The following is a 21,382-nucleotide window of genomic DNA, read 5'->3' on the forward strand; positions in this document are numbered from 1 at the left end:
GAGGCAGAGCAGGTACCTCTACTAGATGGCATCCTCCTTAGTCCCTCCGCCACACTTCACGCTTCATTGCTAGTCACTGAGGGGTAGAAGGGACTGATTAATCAGATGTTGAACTAGAACCTGCAAGAAAGGAAAAGGCAAAAGTGTGGCTGTGTGCCCCACCAAGAGGAGAAGAAGGGTGTGGATGGACTGTCCACAGGGTGGCCAGAGGGGATGAGATAGTGTTAGGCCTTCCTGAAAAGAAGAGAGAGCTCCACATGAGAATCTGATTGGGCATGCGAGCAATTCAAGTCTTAGTTATAAAGGCACCTTTGCCATAAGAGGGTGCCAGCCATACTAGGTGAGTCGCCCAAGGGTTATCCCTACTAAAGCACACTTTCTTCTCTCCAGGAAGTCTCAGAGCTTTTCAAGTTCAGCGTAAAGTGTTCTATGGTTGATAGGGGGATTCACACTTACAATCCCAGTCTTTACTGTAACCACTCCTCCACTGTTGAAGGACAAATGTACAAAACCAGGGGCCTTGTCTGGGCAGTGTATGAGCAACACTGGCAGGACTGACCTGGGATTCAGCTCCCCTGAGTGGATGGTCTGCAGCTGCCTAGTGTCCCCAGGCTGAGAAGGGACATGGGTAATTGCACTTTGGGGCACAGTGAACACAGGCATAGGCTAGATATGGCCTGGGAAATGGAGAGAGGCCAGGCTGACCTATTTTCAAGAGTCAACTATGGCTGGACAGTGCCTGCCTTGCCAGAGGAAAGCCACAGCAGAGAAGCTCCACAGACCAGGACCTATAATCCCAATGAGTCAGATGCTGAGTGGGAGGAGATAGCAAAACAAAGCCTGTTATCATGAACCCACACCCAGAGCTTGGAGACCCTTCAGCTTCCTCCAGCCTTCAAAACAAACCACAAGGCTTTCATTCTGAAAGGCAAAGAAATCATCTTGTGTTTGCTTCATCCTCTTAACAGGACAGATGAAGCACCTAAGGCTCAAAGAGAATGAGGACAGAACTCCCAGGTATCTCACCACCTTCTCCCTGCCTGCTTGATGAGAGAGACTGGCCTGGAGAGGAAGCATGTGGGCCTACTCACATTGTGTTGCAGGACCTGCTGGCCTTCTTTCTTGGAGTTGACTCTTTATTTGCCTGGCAGCATAAAACTAGGTTTTAAAACTAGGTTTTAAGCAGATTTTTTAAAGGGACAAGGCCATTTGATGGTAGTGATTTTGGTTTTGTTCGTTTTATGAAAATGGTACAGGAGGTAATCCCTGATGACAGAATGGACTGAGAGTGGGGCCCACAGCCCCTAAGGATCCTGTCTGCTCAGTCTAGTTAAGGCGACAGATGGGCGGGTGTGTGGCTGAGAAACAGTGACACAGCAGATTCCAGCAGTTTGCTGTTCATGCCTGGCCCTCATCTCAGAGCCAGCCCGCCTGTCTTTCGGCCCTCAGCAGTGACTCCACAGAACCATCCCAAGCAGAAGCCACATGATGGGCCAGCAACCAGGAGAACCTGCAGCACACATGTCCTGGCCAGGACAGCACATGGCTGCTCTTCCAGTGTGAAGCCAGCACCAGCTGCAGATATGTCTGTAAAGGAATATTTTTAAAATATTCAGTTTTATAATTCCTCAATTCTTTTCCTTCCATTTTAGATCTCAAAAACCCTTTTTTCAGCGTTGACAAAAAAACATATGAGGCAGGCCTATGAAATAAGGACTTGTCAAAAAACAGGCTCATAAGCACAGGAATTGTGCTATAATTGCCATTAACATCCATTAATTCCCATGAAATCTCTTATGAAAAAGGCTCAAACCTGTTTGTCCTGTTTGAAACTCACAAGTCTGTCTTATGGACACAGAGTGGATGTTATGCTTCTTAGCATATATAAGGCAAAAAGGATTTTAGATTATGATGTAAAAGAGATAACAAGGGTAACAAACGGAAGATTTTTAAATGAAATGCACTTTTAAGTGTCAATCCCACTGGAAACACATATCACAAAATAAAGACTCTCTTCTGTAAAGTGCTGTTTGCTCAGTGAGTCACATGCCACCACACAGAGCACCATAGCCCCACCTGCTCAAGAGCACTGAGGGGACTGCATCAGCAGAGGTGGGCAGGAGATTATGTGTGGAGGAGCTGTTTCAATCTTGTCTCCCCAGGCTCTCCTGGGTGCAAAAGGAATCCTCTCATCATGGCTAGACATTCCCCAACTTTCTGCTCCAGGGCGAGACTGCTAAAAAACGGAAGAGACTGCATATCAGGGAGCCCCTGCTCCTGCTCTTCCCTCAGTTTTGGCATTTTATTCTCTCATTCTGCTCAGTACCATGGGTGGGAACTCAGTCAGCTCACCTACATGGCATCATGGGGTCTTCCACCTTTCCTTCCCACCGAGTAGCCTGGCAGAGACAGGACCCAGCCATGCCTGGCCCATAGGAGGGCTTTCCAGGACACTCATTAAGGAGGGTTCAGAAAAAGAGAAGCTACTAAAAATAGTCACCTGCCCAGTCTATGCTATTAAAGGACATATTAAAGGTACACAATTGGCAGTAAACAATTTCCTTCAGCTCTTCATGGACGTCCAAGAAAACTATACCCCCACACAATCAGATGTGAATGATTTCTGCTCCAGTGTCTTCAGGCTCTGTGCAACAAGAAGAGTTTGTGTCAGAATGACAGATTCCACGTCCATCTTTATTTTCAAAGTTGGGCTCTGTTAGTGCAGATTTTTCAAAAATATTCTTTTTGCTTGTTTCTGGACAGTTTTGAATATAGATCACTCTATTATAAGCCTTGAGTCTCTTCCATAGCTGCACGTACACTTTGCACTGAACATACATAAAAAGAAGTCCTCCGGTGAAGCCGATGGCCACAACCACCAATTTAGTCCAAAAGGGCCACTCCAGGATTCCTGGAAGGGAAAAACTCAGCCTATTAGATCTTATTTAAGATCTGAAGTAAATAAAACACAATTTCTGAACTTCCCATAGCCAGTGAATTTTGTTGTTGTTGTTTTGCTTTGCTTTGTTTTGGGGATGAGCCCTTATGTTGCCCAGGCTGGCATGCAGTGGCTGTTCACAAGTGTGATCACAGAGCACTGCAGTTTTGGACTCCCAGGCTCCAGTGATCCTCCTGCCTCAGCATCACAAGTCACTAGGACTACAGGTACATGCCACTGACCAATGGATTCCTAACTCATCAAATCATGTTTCATCAAGGAGGGATAGAAGATAGTGTCCAACTGCCTTTTATCCTGCTTTTTTAAGAGGTAGTTTGTGGAGACTCTCATGTTCCACAATTTGATCACTTCTGACTGGGTTTCAAAAACTAACACAGTATGAGAAACATACAAAAAGGATGTTTGGTGCCTCCTAATTATAATGTCCCCCTCCAGAAACCCATACTTTTGCAGTCTGACTGGAACAATGCTCTAATCCTGAGACTCCAGTGTGTTATCCAGGACCTCTGGTGCTGAGCTCACTTTTTGGCATGAGCACTTACCTGTTGCCTGCCCCTGCTTGATCTCCTCAGCAGTGCGGTCAATGAGCACATACAAGGACCAGACCACACAGGTGATAGCGATGACATGGAACGTCACTGAGCACATGATCTTCCTGCGCTCACTGGCTGTCATCTGCAACTTCTCCCACTGGAAAGACAACATGCAGAGGGTGAGACTTAGGATCATAGTGAAAGGCTATAATGGGGTGAGAGCACTGTAGATGGGTAAGGTTGGCTTTCCTTCCCCCTCCCATTTTCTCAAACTAGATGAACTTTCCCAATGTTGTTCTCTTTAAATCACTTGGCTTTAGCCAGGTACAGGCACAGTCAACTTTCTATGCAATGAAAAGAAGCTGGGATTGAGATGAGTGCTGAACTACCATCAGCAATCCCCTTGTGTGCTTATTCTTGCAAGCAGACATTAAATGGTCTGATAGAAGATTCTATAATTTCAGTCCTAATGAAAACAGTATGTTGGCCCAAGGCCCAGGTGCTACATTTTTAGCCTCCCTGACTTGCTAACTGGCATGGACAAGCAGAAGAGGGTTGATGATGCCACAACACACCAGCAGATGGGTCACACTACATTGTGAAGGTGAATGGCAGAAGGCGCTCACTCTTTGGTCCTCTGCTACTTTGGCAGCAACAGCTCGAAATCGATGCTAAGAGTTCCTGGTACAAGCAGACTCTGCCAGTCCCATCTCCTCTAGGAGCTCATTAATTTACTCCAAATAGCCAGATTCTCTTTTTCATTTACTGGTTTCCGAATCAGAAGAAAACACATAAAGGTAGAGAGAAAGAACAAAGTGTAAACACTCTGTATATCCTTTGCCAACTCTAGTCACAGTCTCTTTCCAAATGAGTCTATGTAGGGTAAGGTGAAAATAGAGTCTCATGGACTACCTATATTGTCAAGGTGTCATAAGACTCACTTGAGAGATTAGCGTAGAGAAGGCACCCAATATATGTAAGGCTTTTACTGGGGCAACGTTTTCATGTAGTTTACCCATTCTTCTCTCATATCTAATTGCTTTTTGCTAGGGTTTTATATACTAGCAAGTTCTCTGGGCTTCTTATCTAAAAGAAAGGCAGTGTCTTGGTGTTCCCTGCTCCCCGATTCCTGCTATTTCCTACAACACATGTAGCTTGACCTTTGCATACTCCCATAAATTCTCACCCTCATATTTTTGGTGTATGCTTTTCTCCACAGACAGTTTGGCCTCTCTAGACTCCTTTTACTATGTCTCCAAATCCTAGTGATCTTCCAAGAACTGCTCTGAAACTCAACATTCTATGATGCTACCACCACTCCACTTCCCAGCACTCTAGCCCATAATGAGCATCTCCTTCTCTAATATGTTCTACTATCACATAATTCAGCATTTAATTGGCATCAACGTGTGCTATTATTTGATTATGTGATTCCCTTTGCAATTTATATATTACCATTTTGAGATAGGAACAGTCTTTTATTCTTTCAAACAAAACCTTCTTTGCTGAACATCTGGAGAAATGTTTGAAACAGTCAACATTTAAATGGGAGGCCAGTGCCTCAGACAAAGTTCCTCTAAGAGGGAACAATGACATGGGACCCGAAGACCAGTCACATGTCACATAATGTGTTGGTTCTTTTCCCTCCCCTATCCACCTACCCACTCTCTCATCCAGAAAATACTTATCACAGGTGTATAAATAACTTTACTGTGTGCCACACTGTGCCACACTGTGCTGAGTACCATGGAGAGATACTAATCTCTAATATATAGTCCTAATCAGAGGTAAGACATGAACAGTTAATATATATAAAGTTAAATACTGATAAAGATATGTCACAAAACATTCTGTAGTCAAGGGCCAGATGACAGACACAGAGAAACACGTATTCTTAGTTTGAAGGGAGGAAAAAAAAAAAAAATGAATGGCCAGAAAGAGGTTCTTCCTGAGGGGAGAGACTTGAAAATCAGTACCAGAAACAATAATCTCTACAATGGTGAATGTAAGTACCTGTTCTGGCTTTTTAAATAAATGAACACAGGCAAGTTATGGCTCCACAGTCTGAGATGCTAATTTTCTGGTGATCACTCTCCAGAAAGAGTAAAGCACTTTCTGGGAGCACCCTTTCTTCACACATACTTTTCTCAGAGGCTTCAGCTTGGTCTCCATGATGAACTCGTACTTGCAGAGCTCACAGCAGCGTGTATCGGAGCTCTTGATCCACTGCTGCAGACACGCCTGGTGCACAAAGTGGAGGCTTCCTGTGCAGTGGCAGGGGGTGATCAGGGGGTTCTCGTCATCTCCTTCACAATGGCAGATCCTACAGTAGAAGGAAAACCAGTTGTTGTGAGGAGCCCACCCAATAAGGAAGGTGACACTTTGGTGAAGGTAAATCCCCCCCAAAGAAAACTTTCAGAAACAAACATCACATAAGTGACTACAAACACAAAAACATACGAACGCAAATGAAAACAATTACTGCAAACTAAAAATTTCTAGCTTACCGCACCAACATGGAAAGTCTGGATGGCATTTGGCAACAGAGAGGAAAAAATGATGTAAGAAATGACAAAGCACAAAGCAGTAGTTTTTTTTTGTTTTTGTTTTTTGGTAAGACTTAAGAAGTTCACTGATTCACTGAAAGAATAATTTGAAGCAATAGAGAATCATTTCCCACAACATAAGAGGGTAAAATAGAGAAAATTTTCTAAGCAAAACAAAACCAGTTTTCCACTTTCCAAAAATACCACAATGACTTTAAAAGATGACATCTGCTTTTTAGCTATAATCGCTGACCTCACCTTCAGACAACCACACATTTCCATCCTCTCTTAGGAAGTAAACAAAGAGTATAGTACATCGCCAGGACCTAAAAAACCTGGGCAACGAGACCTCATCTCTACAATCAAAAAATCAGCAAGGTGTGGTAGCGCATGCCTGTAATTCCGGCTACTTGGAAGGCTGAGGCGGAAGGATCACCGGAGCCCAGCAGGTCGAGGCTGCGGTGGCCAGGAGCGGCCACTGCACTCCAGTCTGGGCGACAGAGTGAGATTCCAACTCAAAAAAAAAAACCCAAAAAAAAAAGCCTCACCATTATAAGGTGCTGCAATTTCATTATTTTTTTTAGGTCCACCTATAGCAGTGAGAATTAATTCAAAAGCATTCATTATTGCCAAAGAAATATGTATCAAGATATAGTTACTACCCGAAAGGAACTTAATAAGCTTTTGAGAAACAGAGGGGTCTTTCCCAGTAGCTGGAGAACAGGCAGGGATACCTGGCCTGAAAGGAGCTGAGCTTTGGCCTCAGGTAGGCTCTCAGGCTATCTGATTTAGTGAGAGGGGTTTCTGAACCAACTATTGGAAATGATGACAGCTGGAACTGAGGAGGGGAGACTGGGGAAAGGTCACAAGAGTGGTGACAAAAGGGTACTGCACAAGGGACAATAAAGGTGGGAAGTAAGTCAATACCTGGGCATGGGTATCAGCACCCAAATGAAAAGGAAGGAACTAGAGGAGAATAGCCACTCCCCATACACATTGGGGTAAGCAAGGACTAAGAAAGAGGTTGAAGGGGTAGCAAATGCTTAAAATCTGGGACTATCAAGCTGGAAAGCTGGAGAAACTATTTTTCTTCTTCCAATTTCTTTATGCCAAGTCTACTTATTTTCAGTTGAGAAGAGTCAGCTCGGCCTTTAATATGTGTAGCTTCTTCCTCTTTTAGCATTTGTGAAACTATCTTGGGACCCACATCATAAAAAATAGTTTTTAATGATATCAACACTCCATCCTCCTGGAGAAAATGACTAACCCACAATTGGCTACAACTGTCTATTACTTCATTTTCCTGAAACTTCACATATTAAAGCAAGGTGAGGGTATGGGGTATGAGCAGAGACGGCTAGAATGGCACTTCCTGGCAAACCAACCTGCAGGCATCCCCTGATGTGGACACAGGAGATATGGGGGGACATTTTTCAGAGAGGGGAGAAGGACAATCCAGATCACTGTCTTTTTCCGTGGAGCAGAGGGGTGCCCGCAGGACTCTGCTCTTCAGTTTTGTAGATGGGCTGTCCTCAAAGACGTCGTCATCTCCCATTTCGTCAGAGCAGAAGCCTGTGCTCCCTGCCAGCCCACTGGAGGACTTGGCAGCGTTCAGGTGAACGGCACAGCTCTCTAGTTCATGAAACCTGTGCAGGCTGCTGGTACTTGAGCCATGTGAGAGTGAGAACAGGTACCGGAGCAGTCGACGGCTTCTGGATATGGCCTCACCATCTGCTTTCTCTTCCAACAGCGAGACGTGCATGTCTCTCTTGCCAGTTTCCACCTCTGAGGCAGCTGAACAATTGGCAGAAAGGGATGAACCACAAGAATGTTTGGAATTGCCAAGAAGTTTGTGGTTCAGTGTTCTCTTTTCCTTATGATGGAACCTGTTAATTCTGAAACATGGATCTTGAGGGAGTATTAATTTTCCTTCAGAACAAGTTCTTTCCACATAGTCAAAACTTTCCACAGTATCCTGGGTCTTCTCACCCACATCGTTTAGGGACTTTGAGAACTTTAGTGTTCTTCTGGCTTTGGCATTCTTAGCAGGCTTCAAGGCCTGGACCCATTCTGAACCAAAGGAATTTCTCTTTGACGCCTGCAATGTGTCTTTACAGATAACTGTCACAGTGAGCCCTTGTGTCAGAGAACTCTGGCATTGAGAAGCTTTCAAGACAACAGCAGACTGCACAGGACTGTGGTGATAACACTCTGAAAACACTGCACTGGAACTGCATGCAGAACAGTGGGATAAAAGCACAGAAAGTAAAAACAATTTTAAAGGAGAACAGACATCAAAGTGAAGAAATGAGACCTGCATGGGTAACTTGGTGAGCAAACAGCACATAAAACTGGGCCAACTAATTGTTTAGACCAAAGGCACATTAATGCTTATTTCTGGGCTGCACATTGGTCATCGTAGTATCTGAAGCAGTTTACCTGCAGATGTCCTGATTAGATGGTGTAACAGAAGTACGAGAGAAGGCGGACACCGGAGCCGGAGCTGATGCTGATGGAGGACTCCCAGCCTGCAATGACACACCTCCGATCAGTATTCAGAAAAGAGCCACAGGGACTGTGTGCACCATTTCCTGAATGGCAATGAGTAGAAATTCTAAGAATGTCTGCTATTTCCTACTACTCAATGAGAAACATGTATTAAAGCCCTACAACCCTAAGCAAAACAAATCAAACAGTACTCTTTTTTCTTATCTGTGGGTAAAAGTATAGTGAAGAATGTTTGAATCCATGGGACACCACTAATCACCTGCAGGTTCAGTGGCCATTCATTTCCCAAGAATCTAAATATAATTAGTTCATACATAAATCAAGATACCAAGTACCACAAGGTGTTGTGAAAATGTAAAAGAAATGTGAGACACTATGCTTGCCAGCCCTTGCTTCTCCTAGAATTTGCATCCCTCAGCAGTCTCACCTAGTTCTCGAGATAACCCTAATCAAGGCAGGCAGATTTGAGAGCTCTTTCTTACCTCATAATCTTATGCATGGTGCTCATGCTCTGCTCTATTAGACCTCACTACTCTGCCACATCTATTATAAAAAGGGGAGACAGCCTGACCACAAGGCTACCAATCCATGGCTCAACCCAGGGCCTAAGAGAGAGCAGTACAGAGTACTCTCAACAGGTCTAGTTTTAGAATTGTGAATTAAGAAAAATAATCAAGAAAATTTAAATTTGAAAAAAACATGCAGTGAGAGATTATGGGATAGGACAGGGTCTCCGAGTGGTAAACAATCACAATTAAAGAAAAGAACTGAGGGAGGAAAATGGTAACAGCCAGTCAGGCCATGCAAGTCCCGGCATGAGTGAGTGAGGGTATGGAAAATTCTGTGTATGTGTCGGTGAGTAAGTGGGAGTGTGAGAGGCTGACTGAGTGAGGACTCAGGAGCTAGCAGCCAGGGTGCTCCTGGTGACGTGGCTGGTGCTACAGCTGCTTGGCTTGGACCCTAGTGCTCCCCAGGTCACAGAAGCCGAGTGCCATATTTTCCTTCTTTGTAATTAACAAAACCCTTCCCGAGAACAAGCTGCTGGGAAAGACTGACTAAGTGGGGGCATATGAGCAAGTGGACAGAGCTCTCCTGGTGAAGTGGCTTGTGCCACAGCTGCTCGGCTTGGACTCTAGCACTTCCCAGGATGCAGAAACTGAGCATCAATTTTTTTTAACAGACAAAAGTCTTCCTGGGAAGAAACTTTGGGAAGAGACTGCTGGCTCCAGGCTCTGCCTCACAACCCCAGTGGGAGAAACTGCTGGCTCCAGGCTCTGCCTCACCACTGCAGTGTCTGGCTGGACACCGGCAGCAAGGGCTGCAGAGGGAACCCAGAGTTAGAGTCCCACTGGAAAAGACAAAAGAGGTACCCTGCCATCATCTTGAAAATGGGACAGGAAAGTGCTCTGACTTGCTTACCATGGAGAAACAGACCCGATCTCTGTGACCAGTGGATCAACTACTCGGAGGTTGATCGTGACCCAGAGGGAATATCCTGAAACCACAAACTTTGAAGGGACAGGGCGAGTGCTAGGCTCAGGCACCCCACTCCCAGCCTGATTCAGCTGCAAGACAAAGGTGTGACCAGAAAAGGATGAGAAAGACCTCCAAAGAGATCAGTGGTGAGTCCCGGGCTGACCCAACTCTTTCCTCCCAGCAATCCTCTGAATGTCAGACCCACACGGCTGGAGGACAACTGAGAGGGACAAACCCAGGCGAAGCCTACACATCAGCCACAATAGGAAGACACCACTCCAAGACAGCCTGGCTGAAACACTCCCTGCCAGTACCTGGGGAAGAGACAATCCCATACCTCCTCACCAGAGGGGATCCCCCTGACAATACTAGAGTGGGAAGAGAAGACTGCAGCCCCCCGCCCCCCACTGTCTACTCCTCCCTCCCTGGTCTGGACACTGGAGAAAAAGTGAGTAAGGTCAAACTCTGCAGGAGACAGCAGAGGGGCAGTTGAGAGGAACAATTATGGAAACTGCCACTATGTGTATGCGAATGATTGAGTGCTCATCTTTCAGTTTTTGTTGTTATTGCTGTTAGTTTGGTTTTGCTCTTTTGTTCTTCACTTCTTTTTATTTTAATGTGTGTATGATATATGTGTGAAGGTTCAATCTGAATTCCTATTTTTTTCTTTGTTTTTTTTTCTGTTCTTTCTCTTTTTCTTCTCCATTCATTTTGTGCTTGGTGTGTGCATGTGTTTGGTTTTCCTGGCTTTTTTTGTCATTGTTGTTTTGTTTTGCTTTGTTGTTATTCAAGTTTGTTTTGGGGTGTGTGTGTCTGTGTGTGTGTGTGTCTGTGTGTGTGTGTGTGTGTGTGTGTGTGTGTGTGTGTGTGTTCAATTGTTTTTTGGTTTGGTTTCTGCTTTCATTGTTCTGTGTTTCTTTTTCATTTTTTTATTTTTAAAAAATTTTTGTCCATCTTATTTCATTCTATTTTTCTCTGTACTTCTCATTGCTGCTATTATCTTGGACTCAGGGGGAATACATACAAACCCACTGCATCATCATATAGAGTGGTGGTGGGGAGTTGATCTCAGGGAACCCATAACACAATCAGGGAACATTGTAATATGTAGGTAATTTCTGAATTCAACCTTCCCATCCTGTACCTTATTTGACTCTCAAAACTATAAGAGACAGCAAAGCTTCCCACCCACAGTCCTATTTCAAAACAGAACAAATCCAGAGCCCAGATCAGGGAAGAATAGAGGGCTGAGCAAACATCAGAAGTGAAAGCCTCTCCCACTGCCACTGAATAATGCAACTAAAGAGAAAAGAGAGAGATCTGTCACAAATGAGAAAAAGCCAACAGAAGACCACAGGTAATTTCCAGAGTGACAAAGACAAAAAGCCTGAAAAATCAGACCTCAGAGCACAAACAATGCAAGTCACTAAGGACTGGTCCCAGAATGTGACTGGAATTAGGGAATGGATGAAAAGAGTGAATAAGACTCAAGAAAGACAAGATGTAAAACTTAAATAACTTAGAGATTTTGGTCATAAAAATGTCATCCAGGAAATAAATAACAAGATGACAAACATGGAAGCAGAATTAATCTAGCAAAAGAAAGAATCTCAGAACTTGAAGACCAGAACATGGAATTAACCCAATCTGTAAAAAACATAAAAAGAAAACTCAAAGAAAGAACAAAGCCTACAAGAGATATGCGATTATATCAAGAGGTCAAAACTATGCCTGATTGGCATCCCAGAAGAAGAAAGGGAAATGGAAAACAACTTGGAGCAAGTATTCCAGGAGGTTATCCAAGAAAACTTTCCCCATCTCAAGAGATACAGAGAACTCCCACAAGACGTCAAATGAGAAGACCAACCCCTAAACACATAGAAATTCCCCTACAAAATAGGCACAAAAGAAAAAATTCTAAAAGCAACAGGAGAGAAAGGTCAGACTATCTATCGGGAAAGCCAATCAGAATAGCAGCAGACCTATCAGCAGAAACACTACAAGCAAGAAGGGACTGAAGTCCAACATTCAAAGTCCTCAAAGACAAACAATTTCAACCAAGAATTTCCTACCCAGACAAGCTCAGCTTCATCAGTGATAGAAAAATAAAATCCTTCCCAGACAGCCAATCCCTAAGAGATTATGCAGCATCCAGACCAGCCCTACAGGAGATCCTTAAAAAGGTATTAAGCACAAAAGACAGGAAAAAAAAAAAAAAAGAATGACCACACACTTCCCAAGAGACCAGCAGAGTACAGAATCAACAGAGATTACATCACAACAGAAGACTTGAAAACACACACACATACACATCAATACCAAAACTGAAAGAAAACAAGCAAACAAACAATGGTTTTATAAGAATCTCATGATGGGGATAAACAATCATATTTCAACAATCACCCTGAATATGAACAAACTGAATGCACACTGAAAAGACACAGAATGGCAAACTGGATAAGAAACCATGACCTAATTATTTGCTGCATCCAGGAAACTCATCTCACCACAAGGGATGCACACAGACTCAAAGTTAAAGGACGGAAGACAAGTTTCCAGGCAAATGGATCACAAAAGAAGGCAGGAGCTGCGATCTTAATATCAGACAAAACAACCTTTAAGGTATCAAAAATTTAAAAAGATATGAAAGGACACTACATAATGATAAAAGGTTCAATCCATCAACAAGAAAAATCCATCCTAAACATATATGCAACCAACACAGGAGCACCAGCATTTATAAAACAACTACTAAGTAAACATGGAATTAATACTGACTCTAACACTATTAATACTGACTCTAACACTATTATAGCTGGGGACTTAAATACCAACTAACAGCCCTAGAAAGATCATCAAGACAAAAAATCAACCAGGAGATCTGGAACCTCAACTTGATACTCAACCAAATAGACTCAATGGATACCTACAGAATATTCCACCCAACAACCACAGAATTTACATTCTATTCACCACCACGTGGAACGTACTCCAAGATCAATCACATCCTCAGCCATAAATTAAGCATAAGCCAATTCCATAAGATTGACATATTAGCCGGGCTCGGTGGCTCAGCCTGTAATCCCAGGCCTTTGGGAGGCTGAGGTGAGTAGATTGCCTGAGCCCGTGGGTTCGTGACCCACCTGGGCAGCGAGACCTCATCTCTACAGTAAATAAAAAAATCAGCTGGGCGTGGTAGTGCATGCCTGTAATTCCAGCTACTTGGAAGGCTGAGGCAGAAGGATCGCCAGAGCCCAGCAGGTCAAGGCTGCGGTGGCTGGGAGTAGCCACTGCACTCCAGTCTGGGCGACAGAGTGAGACTCCAACTCAAAATAAATAAATAAATAAAAGATTGACATATTGCTAGGCACCTTCTCAGACCACAGTAGAATAAAAATAAATATCAACACCAATAAAATTTCCCAAAAGTCCACAAAGACATGAAAACTAAACAGCATGATGCTGATTGATTACTGGATCAACACCAAAATCAAAACAGAAATTAAAAGATTTCCTGGAAACAAATGAAAATGATGAAATATCTTACCAAAACCTCTGGGATGCCATGAAATCAGTTCTATGAGGGGAATTTATATCTCTACGGACACACATGAAGAAAATAGAAAGATCACAAGTTAACAGTCTAACAAATCACCTAAGGGAGCTGGAAAGAGAAGACCACCAAAATCCTAACTTTAGCAGAAGAATCCAGATCACCAAAGTTAGAGCCCAAATATGGGACACAGAAAACAGAAATATCATCCAAAAAAAATCAACAAAACAAAAAGCTGGTTCTTTGAAAGAATTAACAAGATTGATGGACTCCTAGCCAGAATGACCAAGAAAAAGAGAGAAAAAGTCCAAACATACACAATCTGAAATACAAAAGATCAAATCACAACTGACCTCAAAGAAATACAGAAGATTATCAGAAATTACTATGCACACCTGTATCGAAACAAACTTGATTCACCTCAATGATATGGAGGACTTTCTGACATCACACAAACTCCCAAGGTTGAAACAATAAGACAATGAGACACTAAATAGACCAACAACAACCCTGGAAATTGACTGTGTCATAAAACAACTACTACAAAACAAACAAAAAACCCCTGGACCAGACAGCTTTCCAGTAGAATTCTACAAAACATACAAAGAGGAGCTGATATCAATCCTATTGAAAGTATTCCAGGTAATTGAGAAAGATGCAATTCTCACCAAATCATTTTACTAAGCTAACACTGATACCCAAATGTTGGGAGCCAGCCATGGAGGCCCACTGAGTGTTAGGGATTAGGAAAGGCCGTTGACCCCGAGACCACTAGGATGCGTTCGGGAGCTATTTGACCCCATTTCCTCCCCCTTTCTACTCGGCACTAACCAGATTAAGCTCCTGTGAGCAAAAAACACAAAAACTCTGAGATCAGGATGAACACAAGGTAACTTTAGAAGCTCATTGCTCCCATTCTTCCACAAACTGCAGTTTTGGCTTTCACACAACTTATAATTCAAACTTGTGTCACATCTAAGAGCCTTAGTATTGGTCACAGGCTTCTGGGTCATGATCTTAGGATTTATTGAACGTGTAAATTGTAGAATATAGTTTTAGAAGACAGGCATTTTGTTGAAAGAATGCGGCTGGGTTACTTGCAGGTAGCCCACTGTGAACTTTGGGCTGGGCCACATTTCAAACATTCTGGGATGGGCCACTTTCGTTTGTAAAGTAAATACTTGAGCTTCTATAGAATTGTTTAACTTGACATAAATCAATCAGCTTAGAATGAAAAAGGTTTATAGAATATGTCAGTCACAGATTAGGTTATCCTTTGTTATGGGATTTTAAGATTATCATATGAAAAGGGTTTAAAGGCAATCATTGATTAAGTTTTCATGCATTAAGGTTTCTGGTGGGTGGGGGACGCCCCTCCCACATCTGACTTTGTGTATAAAAGACCCGTTGTAATTCCCAATAACTAACACACACACACACAGCTTCTGCACTAGACGGAGTCCAGTCTCTCTCTCTCTCTCTCTCTCTCTCTCTCTCTTTCTTCTTCCCACTTCCCCCCAATCGCCGACGCCGTCTCTGATTGGGATACCCTGAACCCGGCTGGAGTTGGTCTCCGGCACTCAAATCGGGCAAAGATCCAACAAAACAAGATAACTACAGGCCAATATTCCTTATGAACATAGATGCAAAAATCCTCAACAAGATTCTAGCAAATCATATCCAACAACACATCTCAAAAATCATCCACCATGACCAAGTAGGTGGTTCAACATCTGCAAGACCATAAATGTAACTAAATACATCAACAGATGCAAAAACATAAACCACATGATTATATCATTAGATGCAGAAAAAGTTTTTGATAAAATCCAGCATCCTCTCTTGATAAAAACCCTCAAACAACAAGATATATGAAGGAACATACCTTAAAATATTAAGCGCCATCTAGGATAAATCCATAGCTAGCATATTGCTTAATGGACAGAAACTGGAAACATTTCCCCTGAAAACCAGAACAAGACAAGGCTGCCCACTCTCACCCCTCTTGTTCAACACTGTGTTGGAAGTCCTAACTAGAGCAATTAGATAAGAGAAGGAAATCAGGTTATCCAAATAGGAAAAGAGGAAGTTATCTGTCTTTGCTGACAATATGATCCTATAACTCAAAAATCCAAGAGACTGTCAAAAATCTGCTTGCAATGATAAAGGACTTTGGCTAAGTCTCAGAGTACAAAATAAATGTGCAAAAACAGCACATTCTTATACACCAGCAACAAGTAGGCGGAGAACCAAATAAAAAGCACAATCCCATTCACAATAGCCAGGAAAAAAAATGCAATTCCTCATCATCTTCCTAACCAGAGAAGTGAAAGACCTTTACAATGAGAACTATAAAACCCTGCTCAAAGAAATCAAGACATGAACAAATGGAAAAATATTCCATGCTCATGGATAGGAAGAACCAACAATGTTAGGATGTCCATCCTTCCAAAGACAATCTACAGATACATTAATCTACCCATTAAATTACCAACATCATTTTCTCAGACCTGGAAATGACAATGCAAAAATTCATATGGAAACCCAAAGGACCATGAATAGCCAAAACAATCCCCAGCAAAAGAAACAAAGTGGGAGGTATCACACTTTCAGACTTCAAACTTTACTATAAGGCTACAATAATCAAAACTGCCTAGTACTGGTACAAGAACAGGCATACGGACCAATGGAACAAGATAGAGATTCCGGAAACAAAACCGCAATTTCTCATCTAAGTCAACTTCAACAAAGCCTCCACCAACAACCACTGGGGAAAGGAGAGCCTATTCAGTAAATGGTGCTGAGAAAATAGGCCGATCACATGCAGACGATTGAAACAGGACCCCTACCTATCACCATATACAAAAAACAACACTAAATGGATCAAAGACCTAAACATAAATCCTCAAACTATAAGAACCTTAGAAAATGCAGGAGACACCCTATGGAAATTGGAACTGGCAACCAATTCCTGATCAAAACCTCAAGTGCCCATGCCATAGGAGATAAGATAGACAAGGAGGAACCCATTAAACCGAAAAGCTTCTGCAAAGCAATAGAAACCATCAAGAAAGCAGGGAGACGGCCCACAGAATGGGAAAAAAATATTTACCAACTGTATGTCTGACAAAGGCCTAACATCCAGGATCTATGAGGAGCTCAAACTTGCCAAAAGGAAAAAAACCAAACAGTCCCATTAAAAAATGGTCAAAAGACAGGAATAGACACTTCTCAAAAGAAGGCAAATGACACATGAAAAAGTGCTCAGCCTCACTAATCATCAGAGAAATGCAAATCAAATCTAATCCCAGTAAGAATAGCCATCAGTTACAAAACAAGCAAGAGATGCTGGTGAGGATGCAGAAAAAAGGAACACATCTACACTGTTGGTGGGAATGCAAACTAGTGCAACCTCTTTGGAAAACAGTGTGGTGATGTCTGAAAGAACTACAAATTAACCTTCCATATGACCCCACAATCCCCCTATTGGGAATATACCCAGAGTAACTCTAATCATTCTACAAAAAAAAGATACCTGCACACATATGTTTGTTGCAGCACTTTTCACCATAGCAAAACCATGGAACCAACCATGCTGCCCATCAAAATCGGACTGGATGAAAAAAAAAAGGTGGCACATATACACAAAGGAATATTATGCAGCCATAAAGAAGAACTACTGGATTTCGCTGTAACTTGAACAGATTTAGAGTCTATCATACTCAGTGATCTATCAGAGAAACAAAGAACAGAGTACTATATGTTCTCACCCAGAAGTGGACCTTGAACAATTACCACAATACTATAAGAAAGGGATTGGCAGTAGTGGGAAACTGCCAGGGGAGGGAGGGACACACCTCATCAACAAGGTACCTGCATAATAAACATTTGTATGCCTAACCCTGAATTGTACCCCACATCTTTAAAATTAAAAATTAAAAAATAAGAGAAGAGAAGAACTCAGGCAACCCCTTAGGGTCCCCTCCCATTGTAGGAGTTTTTCTGTCCTCTCAATAAGTCCTGCTTTCAAGAAAAAAGAAAGAAAGAAAATAAAACTCAGAGAAAGAGAGCGCACCACAATGGGAAGAGAAATGGACAGAGAGAAATAGGGACAGTGAGTAGCTGAGCTGAGGATACCAAAATCACCACTAGAGGGCCCCAGCCTCCCACTCCAGCCTCTGGGACCCTGGCTAGCCTTATCAAGACTCATTAGTTTCCACCACTCTCACAGTCATCAAAAACAAAAACAAAAACACATGCCACTGCCCTCCAGCCTGGGGTGACAGTGAGACTCCGACTTAAAAACAAACTAACAACAACAACAAAAATTCCAACTATTATCTTACAGTTTCTGCAGCGCAGGGATCTAGGCATGGCTTACCTGAGTTCTCTAGCTCAGAATCTCTGAGAAGGTTGTAAGCCAGGTGTTGGCTATGTTACAGTCATCTCAAGGCTCAGTAGGGAGGGATTTGATTCCTAAATTCACTCACATTGTTGTTGGCAGTATTCAGTTTCATGGCTGTTGGACTGAGGGCTTCTATTCCTCACTGAGTGTTAGCCAGAGACCATCTTCAACTCTTTGCCACATGGGTCTCTCTATAGAGCGGTTCTCAGCATGGCAGCTTGCTTCATCAGAGCAAGCAGGTGAGAAGACAAGAGAGGGAGTTCCTGCAAGGCAGAGAGTACTAGCATGATGGAAGTCGAAAGCTATGTAACTAAATCACGGAAGTGACATTTTGTCACTTTTGCTATATTCTGTTCATTAGGAGAAAGTCACTACATTTGGCCCACACTCAAGGCAATGGAATTTTCAAGAAGCAGGGATCACTGGCATGTTAGAGGCCACCTGATCTAGCTGGAATTTAGATGTGCAGGTAGGACCTTGAGAAATCCCACTGAAATTTGAGAAGTTATGTTAAAGATGGAACAGTAAAGATAGAAGACCATAAGCTACCTACGAATCTGGGTTGTCTATTTGTGGACTTCTTTAACCTAGGAGAGAAATTAACTTCCCTCAAATTTAAGCCACTGTGACTTAGGGTTTTACTATTACATGTTGACTACCCCATGTGGTTTAATGGTGAAAGACAAAACGTCATATGCCATTGGAACAAAATTTGTCTTCCTGATGTGATAATATGGTTGCAATAATACAATAAAAACAATCTGATGACAAACTAGAAAACATTTCTTTGTACCAAAATACTTCTGGAATATACATAGAATACATAAAGAAGATGAAAAGGAACAGCTTTTAGAACAGATGATATAGGATAAAAGTTTTGTTCTACAGCCAGGTACTAGTACAGATATCTCTAGCATGTCTTAATGTGTGTTATTTGCTAGATTAGTTTTCAATAATAAACAATATTTAAAAACTGAAAAAAAAATCTTCCTTCCTTAAGGAAATGATTAAAAGTGAACATCTGCTCCATGCAACTCAAACAACCCCAAGAAAATAGTGCTATGAGTCTAACACAAGGAAATCCGTATTACCACCTACCTTCCCCAGGCCCACTCAAGTGGCTCTTGGCCCTACTAACTCCTTGACGTGAGGGAATTCTACCCTGGCCCACAATTCCCTGGCAGAGGCCTACACCTAGCCCCAGCCCCCAATTCTTCTAAGCACCACCCCCAAGGGTACACTCTCATGCTGGCACTTCCTCTGACATTGGTCACCAGAACAAATATGGCCCCAAATTCCCGCCCCTCTAAAAAGCAAATGCACTGGTCTAGAGACAGCCAAGATAGACTCTGACTAAGATGTTTATTGGACTGATGTTTCTACTCCCCAGCACAGAGATTAAACATCACTTTAAATCCGACTCAACATAAAGAAACGTGATTTAGGAAGTTACTTATTAGCATGCTGTATGTGTATCTGACATCACACAATATTACCCAATTAGCATATCTTCTGAGTCACCAAATAATCTACATTTATTTTCCAACTAAATGTGCATATGGACATTGGATATGTGTTCTTAAAAGCACTAATGGTCAAAGTTCTTTAGAATCTAAAATTTATTTGAAGACACAAAAATGACATCCCCAAAATAACCCATAACTACTTTGTCAAAATTCTTCCTCAAATAAATGATGGGCATCTCAGGGTCCCTGTGAACATTGTGGTACTACATCCTCCACATCCTCTAGACCTGACTGCCCAAACTAGTGTCCTTTCTCCAGCGTCCTCCTCCAGCAGCCATCCCAGGCTCCACCCCTTGGGGGTTCCTCTGCCCCTAAGATGAGAACTCAAGACCTTTTTTTAAAGTACCAGGGATTTAGTATTACTACTACAGGGATGCAGGTTGAGGGTACCCATGCTGAGGTCCCCAAATTCCTACAATCTTCCTGTTCTCTGACATTTAGTCCTAACACTATTTGGGGACTGAAAGCCTTCTTGGACTTCTTGCTCTCTGCTTTTACTTCTGAGGGTGACCAGTGCTGTTCAGCATCTATATATGCATCATAAAGGCCACAGGCTGTCCATGGTGTATGTATTGCAGACAAGTGAGAGTTATAACCCCACCTCCCCAAGTAGGTTTAGAGGAAGGAATGCCCAGCTATATTCACATCCCTGTCCCCTCACTGTTATGAGGCTACCTCTTCTTTCTGTGTTGCTAGGTCAAGCTCACTGGGCCTGAGTAATAAAAGGAACCCCCTCCCCATGAGGGATGGCAGCAGAGAAAAGTACCTGCTATCCTCCTCCCTGTTATCTTAATAAGAGCATGTGTAAGAAAGGGCATCTTGGAAATACTTTCCTGTATTCTGAAGGGAGGGTAAACTGTATGGGAGGGGATGAGGTCTTATCTGGAGCATAATGCCTACAGGGTCAGTGTCCTGGGAGAAGGAAGGTATCAGATGGGAAACTGAAGTTCTGAACTCTAGTTCTGAACTTTAATCCATATTTTAAAAAGATTACTTTGGGGTAATGATCACATCCTTGCATGTCCATGATTAGGGGGAAAGGCCAGAGGCAGGAGGAAAGAGCCTTTGCAGAACAGAGTCTGCATCAAAGAAACAGTCAGACTATTCATACACATGACAGGACCCATGTTCACTTCTCCATGTGCTTCCCTGTCTGATGTATCACAAAGAACTCACACAGGTGTACCTGCACTTGTAGCAGACATCAAGCCCAGCATGATGCTAGCAGGAGTTCCAAAAGAAGAAAGGAGTTGTACCAGGAAGATGCTGCTGCTGCTGTTCAATATTTACTTAGGAAACAGGCACTGCCTCAGCATCCTCTACCTGTGTTTCTGCCCTCAGTTCACCCTTTCCAAACTCACAGAAACGTTTCAAAATACTCTCAGCAGGTAATGTGCAAGGCTCCTGATGACTGAGAAGAGTCTCCCCTCTTATCAGATCATAAGATTTCAGTAACATTTTAAAAATCTACTTATTGTTATTTTACATAAATATAAACGTAAACAAATGCTGATTTCTTCAATAATAGCAAGAAAACCAGCAAGATTCATGGGACCATCACAGGTCCCATAAGAAGCTCCTTCTGTCACCAGTTAAAGAAGAGTATCAGTTTGAAATTTAGGACCAATACACAAGCAAAATAGTCACTAAAACAATTTTAAAGAGCTTTATTTGTTGCTGGGATGAAGCTGAGTAAAATCTATCAATCAAACAACAAGGATCTAAAAGACTGGCCTGGTCAACAACAAAATGAAGCTGATAGCTTCAAATACGGTTCCAAGGACAGACATGGTGGTTCACACCTGTAATCCCAGCACTTTAAGAGGCTGAGATGGGAGGTTTACTTGAGCCCTGGAGTTTGAGACCAGCCTGGGCA

At 42.6% G+C, this 21,382-nt stretch overlaps 1 protein-coding gene across 2 annotated transcripts in view; it reads right to left on the minus strand.

Annotated features, from left to right (window-relative positions):
• Positions 1-1,739: 1,739 nt before the first annotated feature.
• The window catches only part of MARCH8 (membrane associated ring-CH-type finger 8), a 109,708-nt gene continuing 90,065 nt past the window's right edge, over positions 1,740-21,382 (minus strand). The window contains exons 4-8 of one of the 2 annotated variants that reach the window (XM_021710578.1): positions 8,478-8,566; positions 7,424-8,269; positions 5,635-5,815; positions 3,502-3,649; positions 2,270-2,911 (exon numbers count right to left, since the gene is read on the minus strand). In XM_021710578.1, coding sequence (XP_021566253.1) covers positions 2,607-2,911; positions 3,502-3,649; positions 5,635-5,815; positions 7,424-8,269; positions 8,478-8,566 — 1,569 coding nt within the window. In that variant the 3' untranslated portion in view covers positions 2,270-2,606. Of the gene's footprint in view, positions 2,912-3,501; positions 3,650-5,634; positions 5,816-7,423; positions 8,270-8,477; positions 8,567-21,382 lie in introns of both variants that reach the window. The other variant, XM_008054399.2, reaches the window with a different exon arrangement.

Source organism: Carlito syrichta, unplaced genomic scaffold (genome assembly GCF_000164805.1).
Source record: "Carlito syrichta isolate Samal-C Ts95f unplaced genomic scaffold, Tarsius_syrichta-2.0.1 Scaffold290103, whole genome shotgun sequence".
In the NCBI taxonomy this organism is placed as follows: Eukaryota; Metazoa; Chordata; class Mammalia; order Primates; family Tarsiidae; genus Carlito; species Carlito syrichta.